The following is a 24,212-nucleotide window of genomic DNA, read 5'->3' on the forward strand; positions in this document are numbered from 1 at the left end:
TCATAGTCCATTTAACTCCTTCTGCCTCAGATTTCTTAATCTGTAAGACATGAGAGTAGGAAGGACAAGCTCACAGTCCTTCTGAATCCAACAGAGATAATTATGCAAATCCAGTGGCTGCAAAGTTTGGTGAACAAAATGCTGCCTTTTCTTCCAGGGGATTTTCTTAATATCAATGAAGGTTAACTTTAGGCTGTATCTGAATCAAACAGTATTGGAAGAGGCCAAGTGAGGGTTTGGAGAAGGTAGATTCTTGATCAACAATCATGTGTATCAAAGCAACATTAGAAAACAAAGAGGTGCTTGGAACAAAAAGGAGAAATTACAAAAGTGACTTGGCCAGAGAAACAGACACTCAAGATAATCTTCACTTTGCCATTCACAAATCAGAACTTCTCTCAGATTTATTTTAATAATATTGCTACTTGCTAGTTATGAACACTTTGGAAATATATTTCACCTAACAGCTTCACTTTTTCCTCAATGGATACGGTCTATGCAGAATCCTATCAGTTCTTTGTCAGGTTTCTGTCATTTTTTCTGTCAGATCCACTCCTTCATTCTAAGGATTCATCCTCATAGAAAACTATCTCTGAATTTTATCTGTCCTTAAAGCCCTGTATGTATATATCATTTTCTTCATAGAAGCATCCAGCAAACTTGCCACCATGACATTCACTTCATTCTGAACCATTGCAGCTTACTTGGAGTTGGGCATGGAACATGGAATAAAAGCTACTGACCATCTGCTAGATAGCAAGTACATGGCAGATGCTGCATATAGTTTTCTTTTAAAACTAAAATTGGAAGCTAACATTGGTGTATGAACATACAAGTAAATATATTAGGTGGCATGAAAATGTATACAAAGGTAGTGACTGAAATACGATAGAGCCATGGGGTAGATCAAATAGTGTCATTTCTGAAAAAGCCAAAATTTCAATGAAATAAACACCAAGAAACAGGTACTTGAAGGGGGAATGGGATCAAAGAAGAGGGGTAGACAAATGAAAAGAAAGGGGAGAATGCAGTTTATAATTCAATGTACATTCTACAAAATTAAGAAGAGTGAGCGAAGGTGCAGGTTTGGTGGAATGGGTGAGTATGTTGAAAGAGGTGACACGGATCAAGACGCGCTGTATTTAAAAACTGCTTTGTTGGCTCATGCCTGTAGCCCTAGCTACTCAGGAGGCTGAGATCTGAGCATCAAGGTTCAAATCCAGCCTGGGCACAAAAGGACCTGAGATTCTTGTCTACAATTAACCTCTAGAAAATGGGAAGTGGGGCTTGGCTCAAGGAGAGGGCAGTAGCCATGAGCTGAAGAGCTGAGAGACAGTGCCCAGGCTGAGCTCAAGCCCAATAACCCACAAACAAACAAACAAAACTGCTTTGTTGAATGGCAACTCCTTTGTACAGCTACCCAAAGATAATTTTAAAAGTATATTTAATCATGACTACATTAAAATATTCCATTTAATTTAGACAATAAATTGCAACTTTGGGTGTTTACTAATTGGAATCATCAGAAAAGTATCAAGAAAACCACTGACACCTAGGTTCACGTCCCATGCCTAGTGATTCTAACTTCTTTAGCTTGAGCACAGGGATTTTACAAAGCTTTCTGACTATGATGCAATCAAGATAACATCCCCACAGTCACTTGGAAGAGACAGGGTTCAGATTTATGTGGCTTTTGACTACCAAATACTTGTGCTCACTTATAAGTCACCTGTTACAATGCTATAATTATTTTTACACATGTACATTGTCACCCTTGAACCTGACTTATCAATTGCTAAGGCTCAGCATTACAGCTAAGACTATGGGCTCTGTAGATGTCATTAAGCTTAAATCCTGGTTATACCACCTCCTTGTTAGAAGTCAATAAATTACTTAAGCTTTCTGAACTGCAGCTAAAAAGACAATAACAGGGTTGTTCTGAGGCTTAAATCAAATAAGCAAAGATATCCAATCACTGAAATTACTCTTGGCATCCAGGAGTGTCATAAGACCTGTTAGTTATTTCTTAATTATCTTGATATTTTAATACCAGTAGCACCTAACACCTCAACAGGATGGATGCTCAATGTCTTTAGTTAAAATACAGGAGAGTGACCTGTGTGGGTAAAAATGGAGTGTCATTTGTCATTGCTAAAACTGTGTAGAATGAACTTACTGGAAGGCACTTTTCTGATATTCTCATCACATTCAAAAAGCAAAGTACAAGAAGCCATTAATACACTTGTGTTACTTTTGAATTACAGTCCTGTATTTCTGCTTCAGTTGACAATGTGCCTGCTGCTGTGGGTCTGTTGCACAAATTCTTCCCTCCTGCAATTCACAATCCTCTCATCTCCTGTCACTTTTTTTTTTTTTACCTCACTCACTTTCTATTCATGATCACACTTTTTTCCTTTGGCCAGTTAGTAAAAGCTATAAACTAGATTCCCTTTTATATTTTATTATTTATACCTATTCCCACAGACACAAGCCCTCTCATATACAAGTCCGACACCTCTGTGGTTCCTGAATATAAAATTGACCATATTCATTTCCTGACAGTAGAAATTCTACCAACTAAAATTCATAACACTCCAGGGACTTTCTTCATAACAGGGTAAAACTTTGCCAGTCACTAAAGGTAAATATAACAGTTATGTTAGGCCCTTTGCATACATTATTCTGTTCCACCCTCAAACTGGTCATGTGAGAACACGAAATAGATAGGAAACAAAAGGAACATGGGTAGTAAAGACTGAAGACAGGACTGGGAGTTTGGCCTAGTGCTAGAGTGCTTGCCTAGCATGCACTAAGACCCAGGTCTAATTCCTTGGTACCACATACATAGAAAAAGCCAGAAGTGGTGCTGTTGCTCAAGTGGTAGAGCTCTAGCCTTGAGAAAGCCCAAAGACAGTGCTCAGGCCCTGAGTTCAAGCCCCAGGACTGGCACAAAAATGAAAAGAAAAGAAAAGGCTGAAGATTTGTGCCAAAAAGACCAGCAATCAAATTCAGAAATAATAACTCATTTCCAAAATAGTATATCATTGGAATACTCAGTTTTCTTAATGTCTTAAATCCCTTTAGAGCAAGGAATATATATGTTATTGTACTGAAAAATCTAAAAATGTACTAATATTCAAAGCCACTGATGATTTGAGAGGCTCTTAATGTACTCTGATCCTACTGACATGCTTAATGTACTGATGAAAGTAAGTGATGGTTGAGTGGTATCTAATTACCTAGGTTTTTTTTTAAAATTAGTATATGGTTCCATATAAGTAACAGAACTTATACTTGTGATGTCATTATAAATGCATTGTGTTGAATCCATGCTATATGAATCTTTTCTATTTAGTTGGAAGGAAGCCATGCATGAGCTCACTAGATTGATACGATAAGATCATATCTTCTCACAGTATTGCTACAGTGGTGTACCATATACTGAGTGCTAAAGCTACTTGCAAAGCACTGTTTCACCAGTATATACCTAATCAATGGAAGTTTTGCCATCTGTTCCAGGTCAGTGGATTGTGCCTTGCCTAAGCTGTTCTGACAACCGGACCTGTGACTGGAGAGAAATAACTTGGCAGCCCCACAATTGCCAACATGCTATCCTAACTAAGCCTCAACTCCAGCAGTGCCTGGAAGGGAGGAAGGTAGGTTCTAGATCCAGTCAGTCGAGTCTTTAGGTTTTGCCACCTGTAGCACTAAAAGCTAGACAGTTGCATCTGCTAGACCCATTTCCGATCTCTTACTCTTTAGAGGAAAACTAACCCAATGCACCTTGGATTTTAGAAATATGTGTGGATATGATCATAGAAGAGCTTTAATAATCCTTTCTCGGGATATTGATTTCCCTCTACATCAGTCAATGTGACAAATGGTGGAGGAAATTGAAGCTGTGTTCTGTGCTGACCAATTCCTTGCTGTTCTCACAGCGCAAACTGGTAAGAGCCTGCTGTGTCAACTCACAGTTGGTCATTCAGAGCAGCTGGCCTTGTCATCTGGGGCTCTAGGACTCTAGCAGACACCACTGCTGAAACAAAGATCTGTAGCTCAGCCAAGAAAGCCAATGTTCTTGCATGCCAGACTCACTATTAGAGCTTACCAAATGCATGACATTGTTTTTAACTCTCTAACCTTGCTGATGTTTTCTCACATTCCTGGGCAGGTCTCACGTGGGCCTCACTGGGCTGGTTTTCCCTTTAGTGAGGCTTCTAAGCTGATTTCTTGGACTTGCAGTGTCTTCTTGCTAGGCATGCTCTGACTAGATAGAGTCCAGCAGAACTCTCAGATATACGAAATGGGCACATAGACTGAGATGCTTGGTTAATATCAAGTAAGTAATCTTAACCAGACTTTCAAAGTATTTTTATTAGATGGGCATGTCTTTCCTGATATGTGTATGTAAGCTGGGCAAGCCTGATTTCAAGAGCTCATTTTTTCCTGAAATGGTATTAAATTTTTTAAAACATGGGTTGGAATTTTCTAATAAAAGTTAATTTGAGAATAACAGAAGGTAGATAACTTCTTCATGATTTCAATAGAAAAGCACCAATTTCATGCTTGAGAATATGTGTAATGGTAAAATTATATTAGTATTGTTTTATAGGATAAAGGAAGAAACGAGCTATTTAGAAACATTCTCATATAGTAAATCTCACCAAAATTTAATGTCTGTGGGGTCAGGGAATGTGTCTAATCACTTCTATAATCTCATTGCTCCATACAATTTTTAATATGATGGTATCTATCTTCTACTTAAGAAAATTAATGTCCAGAGAGATTGAGTAATTTGTTGGTCATCACAGGTGCTTCTGAGTGGCTGAGACTCATGACTAATGCATTTCTAACACCAACATGAACAGTCCAGTGTCCTTACCTTGGATGTAGACCCTGTTCTAAGAACTGGGGATCATTGACAATAGATGTTGCCACACCAGCTTGATGTCTCTAAACTCCAAATGTTATGAAGTTCTCAGAATTTAGAATATTAAAGAATATTCCAGGGAGATGCTGCAGTCTATTAATTAATCTGGGAAGCAGTGGCTGTTTAGTTCATCACTGTATTCTTTTGGATATGACATGTGTTTTTTCTCCAGCTCATTCTTTTAATCTGTAAAACAATAACCTTCTACTTTGGATTCACTTTGTAGGAAGTTAAATACCTTCCTTTATCCTATTTAGTTTAGCAATAATAAAATACCAAAAAGTAGGTGGCTTAAGCAATAGATGTCTGTTTTTCATAGTTCTGGGCTGTGGATTCTGAAATCACCACAGTCAGGGTCTGGAAGCTTCTATTTCCACATGACAGGAAGAAAGAAAGTACATCAATCTCTTTTTCATATGGTCTGCACACTGGTCCCATCATTGTGCTTTCCTTGCACTACTTACCTATTAAATATGATTACCTCCCAAAGGCTGCACTTGACACAAGTACACTGGAAATTACCATCTCAACATATAAATCTGGAAGGGACAGGAACATGTAGTTCATGACACTATCTGCTAGCACTGATTACTAACAATTCTAAAAGGGAATGGTAAATCGTTATCTGGCATATTGTATATACATTTATTTGTTTACTTGAAAGAGGAAAGGGAAGGGGATAAAACAAGAGGAGGGGAGGGGGTGTGGGGAGGGGAATGGGGACAGAAATATGAGCAGAAGTATAAATGTTTGTGAAGTAATGTACCTTCTATCTGGAGACTATAACTGTAACCCTTCTATTAATTACAATTTAAAAATTTAAAGTTCAAAAAATACCAAACCAAAATAAAACAAAAGGCAATAGTAAAAAGAAATGACCCCCCCACCCATTTTTTCTTTAAGAGAAGTGTTATAAAATCTGAAGACCAAAACCCATGTTTAGATTAGGTTAGCAGAAACCAACTAATTGTCAGCTTAGCAAAGGTCTGAGGATCTCGGCCAAGGAACTGGGTCTCTCCTAATCTGTAGGCCTCTTGCAGACCAGGATGCTCAGAGAGACATCTTCCATTACTCTTTCATTGACCCCCATAGAGTCTGATTTGTTTACTTAAATGCTAATTTTTAGCAGAAGAGTGGCTTAACCAGAAGAAGTTAAAAAAAAAAAGTCATCTCACAGCCATATGGAGAATGCCTGAAAGAAAGCTATGGATACTAGGGAAATAGAGATTGCTTAATGGAAAATATCCAACAAGCAGGTATAGAATATATCCAGCTATGTAAAAACTAATACAGATGTACAAATGCAATTACACAGAGAGTAAACTTCTGAAAGTAACAAACAGGTAGGAATAAATGCATAGGTAGAAGTGGGAGAAGGAGGGGTGCATGATAAAAATGCGAGATTCTATATTAACAAATTACTAAGAATTTCAAGAACTAGTGTATTCATAAACCACACACAGAACATTGGCAAGCATGGGCTCTATGCGACTACCCAAGTCAGAGGCCCATGAAGCCAGCTTCAGTAAGAAAGCCAGCATGGTACCATGAGAAAAGATTTTTTGAAGTATTTCTGTATTGTTTTCAGCTTTGTAACGTGTGAAAATCCATCTAAAAAAATCTCTATTTTTCAGGAAGGGTGGACAATTTAATGGTAGAGTACTTTACTAGCATGCATGAGATCCTGGGTTTTGCAATACCACAAATGAGTAGATATAAATAAGGGCAAAATCACCACAGGCAGAGAACCAGTGGAAATGCCAAGATGGGAGAGCCTAACAGAGATATTTTGTATTCAGAATTGTAGGTACCTCTCTTAATGGGCTTCATAACACAGAGGTAGATGTGTAAACATTAACAGTTGAACACAACACCTACTTGAAGACTTCATTTAGGAATTGGAGTAGGTGAGGCAAAATTTTACCCAGGACATTTGTTCTTCCATGAGAACAATAAAAATACAGCCAATGATCCTGAAACTTTTATCATTTATTACAAAGTTTTCACTCCACCTAGTCTGTTTGTCTGTCTTTCTGCTTTCTTTCTTCTTTCCTTCTTCCTTTCTTTCTTTTCTTCCTTCTTTCTTTCCTTCCTTCCTTCCTTCCTTCCTTCCTTCCTTCCTTCCTTCCTTCCTTCTTTCTTTCTTTCTTTCTTTCTTTCTTTCTTTCTTTCTTTCTTTCTTTCTTTCTTTCTTTCTTTCTTTCTTTCCTTCTTCCTTACTTTCTTTTTTGTCAGTCATGGGGCTTGGACTCTGGGTCTGGGTGCTGGCCCTGAGCTCTGTTCTCAAGGCTACCAACCTACCCCTTGAGCCACAGCTCCACTTCTGGTTTTTTGGTGGTTAATTAGAGATAAGAGCCTGACAGGCTTTTTAGTGCTCACGCTGTCTTTGAACCGCAGTCCTCAGATCTCAGCCTCATGAGTAGCTAGGATTAGAGGCATGAGCCACTGCGCCCAACTACCACCTAGAATTTCTTATAATTACTCTCCTGCTCCAAAGACAAATAAATGATAAAGCAGACCTATGTTTAAAAAAACATAAAATCAAGTATATAAATACATCTGCATTTTTAATTACATTCAATGATGATATTGTTGCCTCTTTTTCTGTTGTATCAAATGTTCAAGAAAACACATTATATTTGCTATAAAGAGAGCAGAATGGTAATGAAGTACAAAGAGCCAAGACTATCAATCAGGAAGTCTGAGCTACACAGTTCAGATCCTACCAGATGAAGTAATTTTTTCTGGCATTACTAGTTCTTGAATTCAAGGATTTAGTCTTGTAGGGCAAATGCTCTACTGATTGAACCATAAGTCTAGTCCTTTTGCTGCTCTGGCTATTTTTGAGATAGGGGGTCTCTATTTTTGTCCCAACTGGCCTGGACTGTATTTTTTTCTGTCCTACATAGCTGTGATGACAGGCATGTACCACCATGCCCATCTGCTGGTTGAGGTGAGACCTTGCAAACATCTGTGTGTGTGTGTGTGTGTGTGTGTGTGTGTGTGTGTGTGTGTGTGTGTACATACCAGGGCTGACTTAATTATGACCCTCTGGAACTAGTTTTAAAGGTAGGATCGATCTACCAGCACCTAACAAGCAGTAAAGCAATATTTTATTCATTAAACTCACCAGATTAGTCCCCCGTCCCCATCAGAAACATCACAGGATCTATTATCACCAACATGTTACCACAGAGCCCAGTGACCATTAACAAAGTTAAGCTTGGAATAGAAGTCATAACTTTGGCCATGCTTCATTTTTCCCTAGTTCATTTATCATCTGTTGAGGTAAAGGTCTGATCATGGGTTACTTACAGGATACTTCATAATGCTAGATTTCTGATGAAAGAATAATCAAGAGAAACAACCATTCCTATATATCGTGATAAGGCTCACCGATGGATATCCTGCATTCTCATGCCCAGCTACAGGCTGAGATAGGGGTCTCACAAACTTTTTGCTGGGGTTGACTTTGAACCATTATCTTCCACAGCTGGGATTACAGCCATGCTAGCAGCAATAGTAAGAAGCTTAGAGATGGATACCAGCTCCAGAGGGGGAAGATCTGGAAAAGTGGCTAGGCAGAAGGCAGCTGGGCAGAAGAGCATTTATAAGTTGAGGTGATCTGTGTACACCATTACTTTGAAATAGTTTCATCTAGAAAAAGAATTAGAATCTCATCTGGGTATGGTGGCTCACACCTATAATCCTAGCTACTCAGGAGGCTGAGATCTGAGAATCAAGGTTCAAAGCAAGTCTGGGCACTAAAGACTGTGAGAATCTTATCTCCAATTAATCAATAGAAAACGGGAAGTGGTGGTGTGGCTCAAGGGGTAGGGTGGTAGCCTTGAGCTGAAGAGCTCAGGTACAGTGCCCAGACCCAGAGTTCAAGCCCTATGACCCCCCCAAAAAAATCTTTTTGTTTTCAAAAATTAGAAAACATTTTATTAAAATCAGTATTTACTTGGCTGTCAAAAGCAGTGTTTGTACATTATTCCTTAGATAGTCCATAATGAGTATTACATGAAAAGCATATTTCCTCATTTCTATATCATAAAAAAAATCTTCATTTTTTTTCTCCAATAGTATCCATTACCCAACTCTAGTACTTCCTTTTACTTCTTGCAACTGTGGGAATGAACATTTGGTGGTTTGGCAGATGAGGAAGCATGATATAATTCCAAGATGCTCACTTTTCAGGAATTTCTGTTTACATGTTTATCTCAGATTTTATAGGAAAGAGCACATAGCTAAATGTGTAACTTCTGGTAACCTGACTAACTAGGGGTAAAAGTGTTCAAAAAGTAATGTATTCACTATCTTACAAATGTAACTGTAACCCCTCTATACACCATCCTGATAATAAAAATAAAATTAAAAAAGACTTCAAATTAATATGAAAATCTTAGATTTTTAACAGGAAGGTTCAGAATTTTCTCTTCTTGGCAATTCCGTTTTGATTGCCCTAAATAGGTCAAATATATAGGGATTAAAAATAAAAAAGACAATTAAATCCAAATTCTAGAAGCCTTAAGCTTTTGGAAAGATGTTAAATTAAATTGGATTTCTCCAAAGAATCAAATTTAAAGGTTATGACCAGGTCATGAATGATTAATGTAAAGTTAGGCTTTCATACTATAATATGCTTCCTTTAGAATCTCCAAGTGGTCGTTTTGCTCAGTTGAATTTCTTTAAGTTGGTTTTATGACCATTTCCACCTTTTTCTTACTGTTTGCATTGATAAATGCCAAGACCATAGTTGGAAATGCAAGCCCACATGTGTAACAAACACAAATCAGGTGAGATTTGAAAGTAGCTAGATCAAGTTCCCAGTAACTTCACCCAATATCCCTAACTATGCTTGCTAGCATTTGAAGCTGAATGGACAAATGAGCTCTTACTGTACTGCTTTCTTAGATGCTTCCATGTGGTTGTCTTAGCTGGGCTGTGTTGACATCTATGTACATTCACTGTAGCAAAAAAAATTCATTTCTTCAAATGTTAATTTGAAGAAATTTAGCTACTAAATCTGTGGTATTTATTGAACATTAGAGACCAACATGAAGGTGCCTCGTTAGCGCAGTAGGTAGCGCGTCAGTCTCATAGAGACCAACATGTGCACAGTTCATGCACCAACAAGGTTAATGAGAAGAAAGATAAAACCAGCTGTCAAGTTAAACAAAACAAGCTATTTCTGCTGTGCATAATGTGTGACAACTTGTAAACTCTAACTTTATATATGAGTTATTTCATTTATAGGTGTAGATATGTAGAGAGAGATAGTTTTGTGATATATAATTATATTGAAAAAAAGCAAAATCACTTGTGTAGTTCACTTCTACAACAAACTGGAGAACAGATATATGACAACCTGTAAATTCTAATTTTATATATGAATTATTTCATTTATAAGTGTAGATAGATAGGTAGAGAGAGAGAGATAAATTTTATGATATATAATTATACTGAAAGAAGCAAAATCACTCGGTAAAGCTAGATTGTTAATTATACTTCCATGCACTTCTCTAAATAGATAACCACCTCTTACTTATTAAACTCAGAGTGGCATATTGATGGAAGAGATACTTAACTTTGTAGTCACCCCATAAATGCATGGAAAATAATTTAGATTTATGAAAACAAAATCTACAACTGAAAATGTTCAGGCTCCTAATCAATTCCTTATTTTGTTTATCAATTGAAAATAGTTAAGTATTTAGTTATGTAGTAAAATATCTGAAAGAAGAGTGTAATTAAGAAAAGGAAATATGAAAAGACAGTATTAGCCAAATATTCTTACACTTAGCTGTTAAAACAGGAAATTGAACTTAAATGTTTAAATCCTATTTTAAGTTTAAAAGTATATTCAGTATGAAAGTGTTTAAATTTTTGTGTGGCTACTTTATTATAATACGTCATAAGCAGTATATAAATTCCAATACGGCTATATAATTCATTGCTGCCTGTTAGTTTCCATAATCGGGGGTAGATAAAAAGAGCAGAGTATGCTTCAGTGTCATGAAAAACAGATGGCCTGTACATGTGTCTTACCCCAGCATTCAATAAATCAATGAACTTATATGAAATGGCAACAGACAGAGAAGCATGCTTAACTAAACCTATACAGTTCCTTTCTTTTTTCTTTCTTGGCTGATTTTTGCACATTCGAGAGTGAGCTGCTTAAGTCTCAAACTTGCATTTGTTTTGTACCCCAAACAGCAATTTTGCTGTCAATTTAATTAAAATACATGATTGGAAAACAGTCATTATAGCTATATTACATTTCAGGGAAAGATGCTGTTGTTGATTTGCATCATGACCTAAGTCTAATTACCTGTTTGATGGGTCTCAGCTTCATATTACAACTGAACCAACCCTGTCCTCATTAAGAAATGACTATTCATTTTGTGAGAACCTCTCAGCTTGCGACTCCTCAGAGTCATTGTGAAGCTTTGGAAACATAGAAGCTGTGCTTGTGCTGAGCTAACTGTTATGAATAGGACTCGCCCTCAGCTTGCTTTTGTTAAAGGGAAAGCTCACCATAGGTGAGTGTTACCTGGAATAATGGACCTATGAACTCTTACTGTACTGCTTTCTTAGATGTTTCTGTGGGGTTGTCTTAGCGGGGCTGAGTGTTGACATCTATGTACATTCATTGTAGCAAATATAAATCCACTTCTTCAAATGTTAAGGATAGATACTACAAAAGAGGAAAAATGCAAGAAGTAAAATAATTTTTAAATAATAAACTCTGTTCCCAGTTTACTATCTCTATATTGACTCAACCCAGATAATCATGGAGCCTTTTGCTTTTCTTCTCTCTGTTAAGATTTAATTTGGAACAGTGTCTTAGCTACTTTTGATGACTAGAGAACTGTGGTGGATTGAAACTTTCACATGATGAAGATTGTCATTCCTCTTCATTCAGGATGAAATAAAATAGAATAAAATTCTTTTCATCATACATTGAAACCCAAAGTTTCCCCAGGTCTTGACTGTGTCTTCGCCAACAAATAGGTCTTATTAACCTTCACAGAGAAAGGCCTTTCCTGACAAGTCATCATGTACATCATAAAGATTATAAATCCCCACCTATGCTAATTCACAGGTGGAAGGATATAAATTCTAGTCTTCCTCCAAGAGACTGAGCAGGCAAAATAAATGTGGTGGAGACTAGCTCAATGTCCATCAAACTCAATTCTTCTTCCTAGAACAAGCCTCCCTTGATGTGTGTGGTCATGTGATTGAGTTCTAATCAATAAAATGGGATCCGCTATGGTTGCTGATGCAGGGCTGGTATTTTAGTGGGAATTCTGTTTTCTCTCTTTTCCTTCCTTCCACTTCCTTCTGCTTCTCCTAACCACTGGTAAGAGGCCACTCTCTAACCATCCTAAGCCTCTGAAGGACATCCTTGTATCTATCTCCACACAAACATCTACTTAAGATCAAGTGCATTATTTTTTTAAGAGACAAAGTTCAGTTTTATCTGAGCCACTCGTCATTTTCCATGTCTGTTTGCAAAAGCATATAATCTGTCCCACTTAATACACAGAGTATGAGTGGAGATATGCCTGACAATAAAAATAATTGAAGTTGAAGGTTAAACTTGAAGTTTAAAAGTAAATTTCAAGGGGTTGGGAGTTTAGCCTAGTGGTAGAGTGCTTGCCTAGCTTGCACAAAAACCACATACATAGGAAAAGCCGGAAGTGGTTCTGTGGCTCAAGTGGTAGAGCTCTAGCCTTGAGAAAGCCCAAGGACAGTGCTCAGGCCCTAGGCTCAAGCCTGTACTCGCAAAAAAGAAAAAAAAAGTAAATTTCAACTAGGATGCCTGTGGCTCAACACCTGTAATTATAGCTACTCAAGAGGCTGAAATCTGAGGATCACAGTTCAAAGCCAGCCTAGGCAGGAAAGTCTATGAAACTTTCATCGCCAATAAACTACGGAGAAAAGGATGGAAGTAGCACTGTGGCTCAAGTGGTGGAACACTAGCCTTGAACATAGAGAGGCTCAGGGAGAGAGCCCAGCCCTTGAGTTTAAGCCCCAGAACCAGCAAGCAAGCAATAAATTAATAAATAACAAATGTCTCTAAGTCTCTTGCTAAAATATAAGGAAGTCAATATATAAGCAAGCTCAAGGTTTTGCTTGAACCCAGGGGACAAGGTGCCCTAGTATATTTAAATGGATTACATAGGCATAAAATAAATGTGGGGAAAGAAAGGCCGGACTTCACCTACTAGTTAAACTGCATGTAGAATGGAAGATTGCTCTTAAAAACACATCTTTGCCTCTTGCTTTGTCTCTCACAACATGTCCATGGCACAGATGTCTGTGTTCCTTCCCAGAGGTCAAGCTCACCTGAAACTATCACAAGACCAGAAGATAAATGGTGCAGAATGGGAAAAAAAAGTCAACCAATTGCTGTAGTCATCTAAAATACGATCATCGATACTTGTTCAATATTTAAATCTTAAAATGCTGTTTTCCGTAAAGTGAAATGAAGCTTATTATGCTGATTAATAATATATTTTATTTTAGTAGCTAGGACTGTAAACACAAATCATCTCACCTGGCTAGTTTTCAAAATATTTTAAGCAAAATAAGCTTATTGTTGTTGCAACTGGTGATTTTCTTCATTCTTAACAGAAAAAGACAATATATGTTCATTTTATTATAGAAAGCAAATACTCTCATGGCACCATTGTTTAAATGACTATTGTCTTTCAATATATTTTTACACATCTTTTACATTTCCAAAAATGCCATCATAACTTTTATTTGATTGCTGTCATGAAATCTTCCCTATCATCATGTATTCATATTCCAAACCCAATGATTAAAAAAATGAAGAGAATATAATGAACCATTTGGGAACATTTGTGCCACTTCCAATTTATTTTAATTTGAAATGCATTTTTCTAAGTAGCTTTAACTATTTCCGAGAAGTGAAATTTCATAAAAACATACTTCCAATCCATAAAAGAGCAGAGAAGTTTTAATTCCTCAATTTATCCACTAAAAATCTACTTTTATGGCAGACAAAAGTATTCAATAGTCTAACAAAGAAAACAGACAAGTAGAGAAAAAGAAAGGCACTTTTTTTGGTACTTAGTGCATATCTGGATTTGTTTCCAGAATTCATAATATCCCTGAGCTCTTAAAATCTTTGTGACTTTGGTAGCAAGAAAAACGAGTTATGATAGTGACATATTCTTACTAAAGTATATTGTTTTTATAAATGTTTTAATAGGCATTTACAGTTGTGATAACTCAGACCTTTTAAAATCAAAATTGTTCTTTGAAACAAATTATCTCCCCAAAATTCAGCAAATTTGTGTAATCTGGAATACACAAACCTGAATTTGAGTCATGTGAATAAGCAGAACCCACACTTTAATTTATTATATTGTTTGCATTCTAGGCACTTCTAAAAACTTGCATTTTCAAGTTATGTTTCTTTTTGTCAGAAATACCAATTCACCTCTTGGAATATCAGTTTCTTTATTTAAAAAAAATCACAGCTATATTTTCATAATAGTTATACTTTTTCTTTCCAACTTTCATGAGTAGAAATGCCTTAGAATAAAATAATCCTCTTTTAAAAAACTGCTCTTCCCAGAACTGTATCTTGACAACTATCTATTAGCCATTAGAAAATGCTATCTGAATGTCCAGTTTAAGAAAGCTTGTTCTGCAGATGATGGTGGGAGTGCTTCCCTCTGATATCTGTGCAGCACTGAGGGTGGAGGGACCTGTTCTGGAAGGGTTTTCTGTCAGTGTTGCTCAGGATGGTGATCTGCCTTCTATTCCTCCATCCAGAACTCTGGTTTCTACAGCAACACTTCAAGTCCTGCTGGGATCAATGGGAGCATGTTAAGTAGGGCAAAAGAGACTACTGTGACTTAAGTATTTCCTATCTTCTGAGACAAGTTCTCTGAATGAGCTAATGAATTTAAAGCACCGAAGCAGTTATGGCTATGTTTGCCTTTCCTGTATCTTAATGCCAGCTTTGTGCTGTGTGCCAGGATTAAATATTGGAATCCTCACTAAATTCTGTTTGTTGTTTGCTCCGTGTTACACACAAGGAAATATACACATCACTTATCTAAAATACCATCAGCCCACTGGAATTAGGAAACAGGGCTATCTTGCTTCTAACATGCTTTGATGGCTTCCCTCCTCAGAAATAAACACACAGAAAAGTCTGGGAATCTAGACATGTTCTTGTTGCTTTTTCCTCAGTAATCTACAATTTTTAATTTTTCTAAACCTTGGTATCTTCCCCCTAATACACGATATACATATTTAGTGCTTATGACATCTAGTATCATACTAACTGCTCAAGAAGTAGTACATCTTGACATCTTGATAGTGCAAAGATAATATAAGAAAGAAAAGGAAAAAAATGTCCCTGGTGGCAATGGAGAAAAGAAATTTACAAGCTAGATATCAAAGGTTCTTTCATAGAATAGCAGGCTGAATGATAACATTCCCATCAGATGTTTATGTCGAATTTCTAACCTCCAGTAACTCAAAAAGTTTAGAGATAGGACATTTGAAGGGATGAATAAGATTTTTTTAAAAAAAAATCATATCTTCTTATAGAGACAAGAAGAGACCATGGAAAGCAGGGTGGGGGGACGGATATGGAGAGATCAGCCATCTAGAAGCCAAAGAGGCATTCAGAAAAAGGGGGAAAAAAACCTATCTTTTTTTTAAAAAAATTCTAGCCTTCAGAAATGTTTGGAAATAAATTTATGTGCCTAAAACCATTTGGTCTCTGGTACTGGTTACTCTGCAATTTTAGCAGAGTAATATAGACATTGATAGTTGTTAGTACCTGAAATTAAGAATTTTGTTAATGTTCAAAAAACTCTCCAAAAATTTGGAAATCTGTGTAGTTACCATTTAAATCTAGCAAGAACAAATTCAACTTATTTTTTAAAAGTCTTATTGTCATACTTTTGCCAGTATTATGGCTTGATCTCATCATGTGGACACTGTCATTTAGATTTTTCATTCAAGACTGTCTCTCTACCACTTGTGCCACAGCTCTACTTCCAGTGTTTTTGCTGGTTAACTGGAAGAGTCTCATGGGCTTTCCTGGCTTGGCTGACTTGAACAGCTTTTCTCAGATTTCAGCCTCTCAGTTAGCTAGGATTATAGTCATGAGCCACCGGTGTCGAGCTCTAAAATTAATTTTATTGTGTTGTAATTGTATTACCCCAATAGAAGCCTGACTGAAGGGACCATTCCAGGCTTCTATTCGTTATTCTGTTCAGCCATATTTGTAGCAACAGTATTGTATCTGAAGGCAAATGGAGAAGCTTTCTAGATTTTTTTTTCATGCAACTATTTTTACACACTCAAAAGAGGAGAAGCTTTGTAAATTCTTGTTTTTAATTTTATTTTATTGTCAGGGTGATATATAGAGAGGGGTTGCAGTTACAATTGTAAGGTAGTGAGTACATTACTTCTTGAAGATTATTACGCCTTCCCATGTTTTTCTCCCAATCTCCCTTCCCCCACCCCCTCCTGAGTTGTAAAGTTCATTTCCAACATATTGTCTTGTGAACATCGTTATTACATTGATTCACCCTTTTCCTTTGTCTCATCATCTTGTTGTTCCCTTTCCTTCCCTAATTCAAATAAATAAATGTATATACATTATACTGGGTACCAAGTCAGATACAATGACAAAAAGGGGTAAACCCTAAGGGGGGTAAAAGACAAAAAGTAACTTCACATAATACATTAAAAACAGCAACCACAAAGATAAACCTCTTGTTCCTATAACCTAGGATTCATTTTGCTTAGCATCATTTTATATGGTCTTATGTACATAGCTATTGAGCTTTTGGGATCCTCTGGTAGAAAAATCCTAGATGTTTGCCAGTTCTTACAAAGGAAGGAAACCATGAAGCCTATATTTCCTTGGGTCTGGCTTACTTCACGTAATGAATGAATTCTTATCCTGATCAGTCAAAGCACTTGTCTATGGCAAAAGACTCCTTCGCTTCCAATTTGACCTATATTTTTATAAGCCTATGCTTATAAAATTTCCTGAAAAGATGTGAGGGGGAAAAAGGACACAGACACAGATAGTTGTAATAGAGTTTGATAAGAATATATAAGAAAATTAAAATGAAATGGGAACAGAGGACAGAGAAGGTAACCCTGGCTGTAGGCACTGGAGAAGACCATTTATAGAAGTGCCATTCATGTCACATCTGGAGTTGACAGGTAGGATTGCCAAGGGAGGAACTTTCCCAGCAGATGGATTAACACAAGGAAAAACAGATGTTGTTGAGTGCAAATCATGTGTGATGAAAAAGTAGGAATCTGTCATGATGCTTTGAGGGGAGGGGCTATTGACCTTGCACTTAAAATGAAAGGACCTGGGTTTGAGTCCTGTGTTAAGCATTTACAAGATTTATGACTTCAATCTTCTTGAGTATCATATTCCTCATCTGTGGAAGCCTGCACATAGCAGAGAATGATAGGCAATAAAAAACTTAGTAAAGGTTAGCTGGACCTAAATAGTTCAGGCCATCCCATAGGAAAAGGGAGCCCAGGCAATTTTGGAGCGTGCAATAAGACATTTGAAATGATTCCTGCAACACCATGTTGGCTAGCTTTGAGGGCAGTCACAGTGTGGAAAGCAAGGTCCATGAAGGGTGTAATACAGCTTTGAGGCAGTGAAAAACTGAAGCAAGGCTGTGCTGGCAGGAATGGGAAGGAGGTAATATTGTAAGAGTAGGTAGCACTGAGATACAGAACCTAGGATAAGAAATGCTATTCAGAAAATAAGGATCCGTTGTGATCCTCTGCTAGGAGAGTCCTAGATGTGTACAGATCATTACAAATGAGGGAAACCATGGAGCCTATGTTCCTTTGGGTCTGGCTTACTTCACTTAATATGAATTTTTCCAAGGTCACAATAGCTCAAAAGCTATGTACATATGGTCATATAAGATGAGACTAAATGAAATGAACTCTAGGATATGGAAACAAGAGGTTCTTTGTGATTGTTGTTCTTAATGTACTATGTAAAGTTATTTCTTTTCTCTTTTTTCCCCTTATGATTAATCTCATGTGGTTACTGTATATAACATTGTTACAAATTGTATAAATTATTTTTATTTGAAATAGGGAGAAGAAGGTGGATGATTGGGAGGCGTGGGGGAGTGATAGGGGGACAAAAACATGAGAAGGGGTATCAATGTTCAAGAAGTAATGCATTCACTACCTGATGAATGTAACTGTAACCGCTTTATAAATTACCCCAACAATAAAATACAATTAAAGAGTATTCTCAATACTATCAAGATTCCCAATTTTGTTAAATTTATCTATAAAGTCAATGCAATCCAGATCACACTGATACTTTTTGGAGAACTCAATAAATAGATTCTAATGCTTATATGGAGGTTGAACTGTTCTTAAAGTATAATGACAAATGAGATTGAAAGATTATTAGGCAGTCTCAAGAATAAGTTTTACTATAAAGTTCCAGCAATTAAGATAATTTAATATTGATGAGTTATACATTTTCAAATCAATGGAGAAGAATAGATAATGTAACCTAGGGTATACATATGCGGTCAAATGATTGTCAATAAAAAATATCATAGAATTGATGTAAAATAAGATGTAGGCAATATTCAATAAGGAACAAAACACACACATTTATAAGACAATATGAACATTGACTCTTACCTCTCATTTTACTCTATAATAAACAGATCATATATTAAAATAGATCTTATTTATATGCAAAACATAAAAATAAAATTCCTGAAAGAAAATTTAAAGAAAAGAAAAGAGGAATTTAGTCCTTCAGTATTTTTTTTCCAAGAGATAGCATGACCTTTAGGGAGCCACTCTGAGGACTCTCAGACTTCACATTCATGAAAGAGGTTAACAGATTATTTTTAAATCAGGAATATAAGGAAAGAGACTATAGGAAAGAAGACTTGCAGAAAGAAGAAAATGAGGGTGCTGAATGTGATTAAAATCATATCATATATCTGCATGAAAGTGTAACAATGAATTTGTTATTTTGTATAATTTCTACATAGTGATAATAACAGATGTTAAAAACACCTAAGGATTCCTAGAGAACAGGAAAATCTCATTGCCCCTTTAAATCTATAAGCCTAATTAAAGCATTGAACATAATGCAGACAAAAAACTCATTAAGCAAAGAGAAAAACCACACCTTAGTGTGTATATAGATGATGCTTTTATTATCAATAGAAAAGGGAGGAAAATGAACAGATTAGAGGGAAACATGATGAGTGACATTTCTAAGTTCAAATGGCTGTCCTTCAATTAGACATACAATTTTATGACAAGCAATTTTTCACTGAGACTTATTTTTACTTAGAAAATGTTATTTTTTGAAAATATTCACCATAGCTAAAATAATTTTAACTCTTTTAGGTCTATATCATATGGTAGGCCAAGATCAGATTTGGAACAAACCTATTTTCTTTACTTTACAGATTCTTTTTATCGGTGATTCAACCAACAGAGGGATCATGTACTATCTGATCGAAAGATTGAACGAAACGCTGCAGGAATGGCAGAAGGTGCATGGTACTAAACTGTACCCCAATGTCAATGGTGGGAAGACTTGGATCAGTTACTCCTACTATCCTCAGTTTTGGATAAGCCCCTCAATGAGACCGACATTTGAGAAAGCGCTTGAACATCTCTTACAAAGGTACAATGGAACTATTATGAATGGCACAATGCCACAAGGTACTGATGTTTCCTACTTGCAGCCATAATTGTTCACTGTATATCAAATGTGTTGAAAAGCTTAGATAGCCACTAATGTGGCTGAAAACGACTTGCGAATGACAAAGGGCCCTGTGATCAGGAAGCCAGACATGGTTCAGTGAAATGTGAGGCAATGCAGTTAAAATGTTTACCATCTGTTTTAAAGCAACATGTGTTGTTTTTCTTTCTGGATTTCAGATCACGTCCCCTCGAGAATACTGGCCAGACGGTATTGGTTGTTGGCGGTGTTCAATGGCTTAATTCCCATCACCTGGAAATTATTCACAGGGTTTTGAAAAGGTAAATTTTTGCAGCTAAACTTGTCATCCATATTTTATTATTTTTAATAGAAGGCACTATTGAAAAGACTGAGGACAATGTTATGGTAAAGGTGATGTACAGAGGGGTTACAGTTACATAACTCGGGGAATGAGTGCATTTCTTCTTGAACAGTATCACCCCTCTCACTTATTCCCTCCCAGTTTTTCTCCTCTTACCTCCCCATCACCCTGACAAGTTGTAGATAGTTCATTTCCAATAGAGTATCTAGGGAGAATTACTGCTGAATTGTCCCATTCTTTCCATGCTTCGTCTTCCACACCCAAATCAGATAAACTTATATATAAAACCAAGGATACAAAATCAAAATGTAGGCTGCATGTTTTCCCTCATTTATAATCATTAGACTGTGCCTATGGATATACAAGTAAACCCAAAGGATAATAAAAGACAAATAATTATACTGGGACATGACTAATTAAACATCACTCTAAACATTCACACAGTAAGAACAAAGGAAGATATTCTTAGGAAAGGATCATAAGGGCTCAAAAGCTATGTGTGTATGATCATGTAAAATGATGCTTATAGAAATGAACTCTGATTCCTTATAAATGGGGCGATGTCATTCTTTCTGACAGCAGCATAGAATTCCATTATGTATAAATACCACATCTTGTTGATTCACTCATCAACTGAGGGACATCTGGGTTGGTTCCATATCTTTGCTATGGTAAATAGTGCTGCAATAAACATCACTGTGCTAGTGGATCTAGTATGCCCTTGTTTCTGGACGATTGGGTAAATGCCAAGTAGTGGAATTGCTGGGTTATAGGGGAGCTCTATGTGTAGTCTTTTGAGGAACTGCCATACTACTTTCCATAGTGGTTGTATGAGTTTGCACTCCCACCAACAGTGTAGTAGTGATCCCTCCTGGCCACATCCCCTCCAGCATCTGTTGTTATTAGTTTTCTTGATCCTAGCCATTCTAACTGGAGTGAGGTGGAATCTTATTTGTAAGGAAATGGAAAGACTTAGAAAAAATCATATTAAGTGAAGTAAGGCAGACTCAAATGAACATAGGCCCAATAGTCTCCCTCATTTGTCATAATCAGTAGAAACCTTGGCCTCTCCTAGCAGAGATTTACAATAGAACAAAATCTAGAGACATTAGGCCAAATAGTATGACACTAAATGTAAGGAGCTCCAGGAGAAGGAAACAAAAGCCATATAATGAATGACTGTTGTTCTTAATGTACTATGTTATCTCTCATCTCTTTTGCCATCCCTTGGTTATCTCATATTGATACAATATTTCACCATGTTATCTGATATATTTTATATGTGGTTAATTGGTTATTTTGAAATTGGATAGGGAAGGGGGGAAATCAAGATAAGCGGGGGAAGGGTGGGAGGGAAATGGGGACCATGTCATGAGAAAGAGTATCAATGTTTGTGAAGTTATGCATCTTTTATCTTGTGAATATAATGTAACCCTTCTATTAATCACAATAAAAAATAAATGAATAAATAAATAATAGAAATGAACCCCAAGAAATGCAAGAGGTTTATTTTTTATTCTTTTTTTTCTTTCTTTTTCCTTTGGCTTATTCCATTTTGTCACTGTTTTTTATTTCTGTACCCTTTGTCTTGTATTTTGTTTAATCAATTTAAATTCAATCAATAGAGATTTTTGGCAACCAAATTTAAATTTATTCTAAAGTAAATGTTTTCTATCCAGATGTGGTAGTGCATATCTGTAATCCCAGCATTTAGGATGGTGGGAAAGGAAATGGGAGAGTTCAAGGACAAAATTTTGTCTTAAAAATCCCCAAATAGGGGCTGGGAGTTTGGCTTAGTGGTAGAGTGCTTGCCTCGGTACCACATACATAGAAAATAGCCGGAAATGGTGCTGAGGCTCAAGTGCTAGGGCTCTAGCCTTGAGAAAGTCCAAGAATAGTGCTCAGGCCCTGAGTTCAAGCCCAGGACTGGCAAAAAAATCCCCAAATAACCAAATTTAAATAATAATAACATGGATACTAACACATAAAACTGTATCCACAAAAAATATTCAGTGTATATCAAATCTATAAAATGGTAATTTAACTGCTTATGCAAATTCACACATTCTAAAAGGAAATCTTGTATTTGTTTCCGCAATTAACATACATGGAAAAATGGCTAACTTTAAATGTGTAACTTTAGGATTGTGATTCTTTCATTCAGAGAAAATCTACTCCATATCCTGGTGATCATCAAAACTTTGGGCATTGGCTTCCACCTGCCAGTGGATGGAGTACACGTATTAACCAAGGTAAGCCCATTATTTCTTTCCTAGACTATGTGGATCTCATGTTTTCTCTCCTTAAAAGAAACTCTTTGTGGAAAATGATCTGAAAAATATATGTACTATTAAGCAACCTTCATAAAAATCAAGATACCACACTCCTCTATATTATGCTTTCAAATCAATTACGATTGTTACTGTAGAAGAAGAGACAATCGCCCACCAGTGTGTTGTAAATAATGCAGAATTCATGAAAGAAGAAATGTGGTCCAGGTTAGGCAAAGTAAATAAACTGAGGTACATGAGAGGGAGGTTACCTTAAGCATATCCTTAGCATACCAACATTTTATAACACCTTTAAATGTTTTGCCTTTTTCCTCATTTATACTGAAACCACAAATAAAATTGCCAATCTCAGTGAGTCCTTTGGGGGAAAAAGTGGTCTTTCTGAAGATACTTACTCTAAAAGAAAAAAAAAAAGACCGTAGAGGTAGTGTCATTGCTTTTTCCTTCATTGGATATCACAAAATGAAAGGAGCTGATCCACAGTTAAATAAGATAATAAATTTGTCCCAACATAAATTCAATGTCCTCAAGCAGAACTTAAACTATTCCAGAGTCCCTCTTAAGGACCTGCTGTCCCCTTGTTCCTGATAGAGCTTCATCTGTCTGTGCAGAACATGGCATGTATTCCGCTAATGAAAGGACACACTCTTTATATTTCTGTCTTCTATGATAATGATGTATCTTCAGAGCAGGAACTGTGATTTATTGATCTTTATATTCCTGTCTTGATATCTCAAATGCTGATTGAAAATGGGAATTTTGTGTATTTATCATGGACAATAAACTTAGTTATTTTTTATGGAACATTCAAAGTAATATGTCTCTATAGATAGGTTTGTGTTGCTTTTTGATGTCTTCCAATGTGCCTAATCTCTCTTCAAAAGCTGATACCTATGATTTGTTTGAATTATTCAATCACAAAATAACCTCTGTTATTAAACTTTTGCCCTGTGCTTTGCAAAACAGAGTGAAGTACAAAACTTATGGAAAGAAAACTTGGTTATTCTGGATGCTGCAAGAAACTATGGATATGAAGTGGCTGACACCTTCACTCTAACAATGGGACGATACAAAGAGTTTCTGCAGGGAAACTGTGGATGCCATTTTCATGAGGTTTGTGTTCTGGTCTATGCTTCTCACAGATTTTGATTGTGTTCCAAATAGCACTTACATTGTATCTTTAATTGCACCATCCACCTCATTTTGCACAGAAAAATGATGTCATGAGGAGATTCAATTAGGTGTTTATCATCCGTTAGCCAAGGCATGTAGTGATTAAACCTTTTGGTATAAAAATGAAGATAAGAAAATAGTGTTTAGACATTTGAAAACTTACATCATTAGTGGGGAGAAGGGAGTGTGGCGAAAGGTACCTTCCCTTAAAGCTTCAGTCCTTCCTTCCTTCCTGCAAAAAATCGCATCAGAAAAGATGCCCAGTCTTTAGCTTGAAAATCTAGTTTATTTAATGGGCTATACCAATAAATGGGATGGCCAATGCATGACAAATAGGCCCATGTTTTGAGTTATTTTTTTCTTTTCTAAAGATAATAATGGTTTTATTTATGATCAGTAATGAAGTAATACATTTGGCTAATAAAAATAACAGAAAACAAGTTGGTGTAACCCAGAAATATGCTTACTGGATATAGAATATTACTTCTTTCTTCTAGAAGAGTGCTTTTGTGAACTTGAAAAGACCTCCCCATGGGACCTGTTGGCTATAGTTTTCCTGACAGAAGCAATACACTTGTGCAGCTGGATTCCCTCCCCGGCTCCTTGGTGACCAAATGTCCATCAGTCTGCTGGAGGTCACACTACCCCTCCAGGCATGCTCTTGAAAAATATTCAAATTGGCACTAGGCCTCT

The 24,212-nt window shown here is 36.6% G+C and overlaps 1 protein-coding gene across 2 annotated transcripts in view; it reads left to right on the plus strand.

Annotated features, from left to right (window-relative positions):
- Positions 1-24,212, plus strand: part of Cped1 (cadherin like and PC-esterase domain containing 1) — a 252,245-nt gene that overhangs the window by 210,338 nt on the left and 17,695 nt on the right. For both annotated transcript variants that reach the window (XM_090333210.1, XM_090333211.1), the window contains exons 18-22: positions 3,520-3,656; positions 19,435-19,655; positions 19,913-20,014; positions 22,220-22,307; positions 23,313-23,459. In XM_090333210.1, the coding sequence (XP_090189336.1) occupies positions 3,520-3,656; positions 19,435-19,655; positions 19,913-20,014; positions 22,220-22,307; positions 23,313-23,459 (695 nt within the window). The remainder of the gene's footprint in view (positions 1-3,519; positions 3,657-19,434; positions 19,656-19,912; positions 20,015-22,219; positions 22,308-23,312; positions 23,460-24,212) is intronic.

Source organism: Megascapheus bottae, chromosome 5 (assembly GCF_031878675.1).
Source record: "Megascapheus bottae isolate mThoBot1 chromosome 5, mThoBot2.hap1, whole genome shotgun sequence".
Lineage (NCBI taxonomy): Eukaryota > Metazoa > Chordata > Mammalia > Rodentia > Geomyidae > Megascapheus > Megascapheus bottae.